The sequence below is a fragment of the Morus notabilis genome, unplaced genomic scaffold, assembly GCF_000414095.1.
Source record: "Morus notabilis unplaced genomic scaffold, ASM41409v2 Scaffold2520, whole genome shotgun sequence".
Taxonomy (NCBI): Eukaryota; Viridiplantae; Streptophyta; class Magnoliopsida; order Rosales; family Moraceae; genus Morus; species Morus notabilis.
The window spans coordinates 27,599-32,162 of record NW_010366895.1 but is presented as its reverse complement, the minus strand read 5'-3'; the positions used below and the strand labels follow the sequence as shown (position 1 = coordinate 32,162).

The 4,564-nt window shown below is 34.5% G+C and overlaps 1 protein-coding gene across 2 annotated transcripts; it reads right to left on the bottom strand.

Moving 5' to 3' along the window:
• Positions 1–557: 557 nt before the first annotated feature.
• On the bottom strand, positions 558–4,340 carry LOC21384942 (NADH dehydrogenase [ubiquinone] 1 beta subcomplex subunit 7). Of its 2 annotated transcripts, none has more exons than XM_010111435.2 (2): positions 3,920–4,340; positions 558–740 (listed from the first exon to the last, which is right to left on the bottom strand). In XM_010111435.2, the coding sequence occupies exon 1, from the start codon at positions 4,236–4,238 to the stop codon at positions 3,936–3,938; it is 303 nt and encodes a 100-aa protein (XP_010109737.1). In that variant the 5' UTR covers positions 4,239–4,340; the 3' UTR covers positions 558–740; positions 3,920–3,935. The 2 variants fall into 2 exon arrangements, with proteins under 2 accessions (XP_010109737.1, XP_024030085.1); XM_024174317.1 differs by lacking the exon at positions 558–740 and adding an exon at positions 2,426–2,653.
• Between the last annotated feature and the right edge of the window lie 224 nt (positions 4,341–4,564).

Genomic DNA, 4,564 nt, shown 5'->3' with positions numbered 1-4,564 from the left:
TCATGATTCATGGTTCTCTACAGTATTTTCTCTCATAAAAAATACACGTAAAACGAGAATGATTCTAAATTATGATTCTGAGTACATAAACCAAACGTCCTCTTAGTGATTTGTACTCATGCCGGGTTGAGAGGACCAAATATTATAATGGGTAAAGACTTCACAACCATTTGGTTATTAAGAAAAATATGCCATAATTTTGTAAAGACCTATCATTTATTCTAAATAATTGAGTATTTTGGCCTCTATTTTCTCCTTGCTAATTGAATGATAACTGTTTACTAATTGAATGATAACTGTTCATTTTTAAATGGATTGAAGTAAATGATACTTTTTACCATCTTAAATGGTATTTTTGATTTTTTTCCCTTCGTTATTCTTGGGTAGAGGCTCATATTTCCCTTTACGAAATTACGAGGACAAAAACCTGGAGTTTACTTTCCTCTGGGATGTATTGCGCATTTTGACGGATTTGTCGTTAAATGTAAAAGTGGTGTATTGTCTTTGTTCCTACATCAACTCGTCGAGAGATTCAAAATTATACAAGCAGCTTGAAACATAAAAATCACTCTTCTGAAATATTGTCATCAATTAACAAGGAATTTTATTCCAACGCATTCAACACAGAACAGGAAAAAGAACAGCAAGGAAACATGAGTTTGATAGATGTTTCATGTAAAACAGTTCCCATTAATACGGCTAAAAGAATCAAAGCATTCGCATAGCAGCTCCGAAGCATCCTGCAAAAGGGTCACAGAGAGTTCTAGGAATGTGTGAGACAGTAGTTAAAAAGCCACTGCATCAAGGCCTAAGAGAAGTTGAAATACAACATTCAACAGGAATATCATATCATTTGATTTGATGAATGATATAACGCCTAAATTGACAAACCACAACAAACACGAGCGGGCAAGTAAAAGTATTCTTGTCTTCATAAACAATAATCTTCGCCCGAACAGAGAGGACAAATCATGACATCAAAATGAATTAAAGAAAGCTTGCATCTTGAGAAACAAGTGTTATTGATGTATCACACCCTTTTATTAGAATCCCTGACCTTACCAACAACATCTTCGATCAAAGTCTTAATACTCTAATTGTTCTTCCATCAAAGAGGAAAAAAAAAAAAAAAACCACTAATCGTTATTATGAAGCAAAATCCAATTACTGTAGGAATAGGTACAAGTAAAGAAACAATAATTATTTCCACCGAGAACAATATGGTAACTTACATATTCCTACTACCATACCTCTTAAATATCCTCAATATCATAAATTGAAAGATTTAATTTGTAATTCGTACTAATGCTCTCATACTTGCAGTTATTCTCATTATACCATACTTGAACATGATTCCTCATAAATTATTGCAACATTTCATCCGAAGCTTAAGCCCAAAGTTATGCTTAATTGAAGATGGTCCTTGCATTAACTTTTTGGGGTGGCACACATTGCATACACATCCTAATATGACTTTGTAGTGAAGGTTGTACATCATTACCCTTTTTATTATTAAAAAGTTTTTGGCCCCAAAGTTTACAACAATCGCACAAACCATTTCTTCTTGTTACTAAAACCATTGAACAGATCAATTGGATCACGATAAAGGGTCCCTTCAATACTCATCACTCTTCATCCAAGCTGTTGTGTGTTCAGTACTCTCAATATGTTTCACATTTTTATTTTCTAATGTAATTCAATTTATCTAAAGAAGTTCCAGGCCTTGAATTTTCATCTTAAGAGACTAAACAGCTACCTCAAATTATACCTCCATGACAAACCAGTTACCAAAACCTATTTGCTAAATTCAAGAACTGACTATATGGCATATTTTGCTAATAATAGTCGAGACACTTCTGGCTTTATAGATATTCCATGAACATATAGCACAAGACATGCATTCCTATTTTCATCCATCCTGCTGTAATTATATATATGAATTTGTAAAATTGCTTTGCATATATATGAATGCCCTAATAAAGTTGTTGTTGTAGTTGTTGTTGTTGTTGTTTAAGGAGGAGGAGGAGGAGGCAAAAGGGTGTAATCTGCCAAACCCTGATTCTGTCACGTACCACAAGATTAGAAGTTCATTTTAAGTTCTTTAGTTGCAATTGCAAAAATCTGTGCATTACTGTCTACCAGCCAGCATATATGAAAAAATAACAGTTAAAAGATTATAGTGCAACCCAACCTTTAATCTGTTACGCATTCCAAGAGTTTATTTTCCTCAAAGAACCTCTACAGATGAACCTTTCATTACAAAATATTTAGACACGTATCAGCAATGCAAGAAAAAAACTAAAAAAGTTGAGTTCACGGGATTTTAGTGTAACTCTTAATCTCAGAGAAAAAAAAATCAGATATATTTTACAAAGTTTTAAGAGAACGTAAGCTATTAAAACAAAAAATAAAAGAGTAGGTTGCAGAACATAGTATAAGAGAACTAATGTAGAGGTGAATATTGCATGTAGAAAACTCTCAATACACAAGAACAGCACTTCGCATATTTAGCTTCACATACAAGAACCAAATAGATGAAAATTGCCTATATTCAACAAACACTCAAATTAGTCCATTGTTCCATTAAATTCTCCTGATTTCTTTTCTAATGGATTCTCCGTGTATGAATCTAAAGCAATCCCCATCCACATGCCTAAAATAACATAAAAAACAAACAAACAGAATGAATCTCACATAGTTAGCAGTAGCACACATAATCTACTTAGATAATATCCCTCAAGAACTTACGACAATGGATATAAAAGATTCAAATAACACATAAAGAACCGATAATCATAATGTGAGCAGTTATTGGTTAGCTCATAACTAAAAGGGAAGGAAATTTGAGAGAAACATTGCAAAAGCCAAAAATAAAAGATAAACGTAAAAAACATAAACAAATGGTGATCAGGTGCCAAGTAACAGCCATCAAGAAACCTGATGTTTTTGGAAACAGACTCCTCCGTATAAAAAAGAACATCATTTGAAGGTAACATCACATGGACGTGTTCTTATTGAAGAAAATTGAAAAAAATAACTCTATTAGAGACAAGCCTCTAATCAAAGTCCCACAAGCAGCCACTAGTAAGCCTATCTTTGTCTATCACTTATAAACTCTAAAAAAAAGGCTCCGGTTCTTCTACACTATACCACAAAAATTACATATTTCAGGTAGAATCTAAATAAAACGACAATATCAAGTGGTATAGCCAAATTCCTAAATCCTCTGGAAAATACAGCTTTTACTTGAGGAATATTATGTAAGTAGATTCGTGTGCTACTGCAACGGGCAACCTACTTTTTACAGACAACAAAACCAAAAGTAGTTAACATTTCCAACTTCTAAGTGAAGGACACAACTAGCCAAAGCCAAACTAGAAGTCTAATGCTTTGGTTTTGGGTTACCATCATCAACAGACCTGCTCACAATATGATATAGATATTCTTAAGCAAGGGCCAATTAGGTGAAAATCCAAAATAAACCCCCATTGTTGTTAACACTATCCCACAAGATGACCATCTCTCCAACTAGGTCTTTGAGACAAAAATTAAAAAATGAAAAATAAAACAAAAACAAAATCCCAAATCATAGCAAATTCTATGTTTACAGTAAATGAATTCAACGCCTAATGTTCTCATAAAATTCAAACGAAATGCACAAACAACCAATCAATCAAGAGCTCTGGATTATGAAAACCTCCTTAAAATCGCCACAAACTAAACCCCCAAACAAAATGTCACAATCTAAACACACAATTCAAGAATAAGCAGAAAACCCATATACATAAAACTAAAAACTTTGAAGTAAAATACCCAAGAATTAAACAAAATCCCCAATCAACTTCCAAATTCTCTATCTATCGAATCAAACCCTAAATCAATCAAACAAATTAATGAAAAATTAGAAGAAAAGACGAACCATGATTGATTATTGTCTAAGCATTGGCGGTTTTGGGAATGAGAGGAATGGACTGACTCTGGGGCTGCTTTAACTTGGCCTCTTGTTCGCGGATCTTCTGCATCTGAAGCATCCTCTCCATGACAAGCTCGTACTCGCACTTCTCGTAGGAGTGGCGCTCGTTCTCGCACTTCCATGGGAGGAATAACTCCGCTTGGCGGCACTTGTTGAGAGGGATGAGAAGGTGGGCGCACTGGTCTCTGTACGCCAGCGGAACCCTCGCCTCCACCATCTCCGCCTGCGTCGCTATCATCTTCTTCGACGATCCTTCCACTTCCATGGTGATTCCGATTCGATTCGATTTGATTGGTTAGTTTAGAGCTTTCTTTCTTTCGCTTGTTTGTCACTGCTCTCTTCCTCCCTTTCTTTCGAGAAATTTTGATAAAAGTGACCGGAAGAAAATAAAAATTAGGGATTTAGATCATTTTTTTTTTCATAATAAAAAACCATTCATGTATGTCTTACGTGTTAAAAAATAGACTCTATTTTAATTTATGTGTACATTTTAATTTTTTCTCTCTCAAAATTGAATAGACCCTCACCCCGACCGACCCTTGTTCTTTTTTTTTTTTTTTTTTTTTCCCCAAACCCCCCCCACCCCCTTCC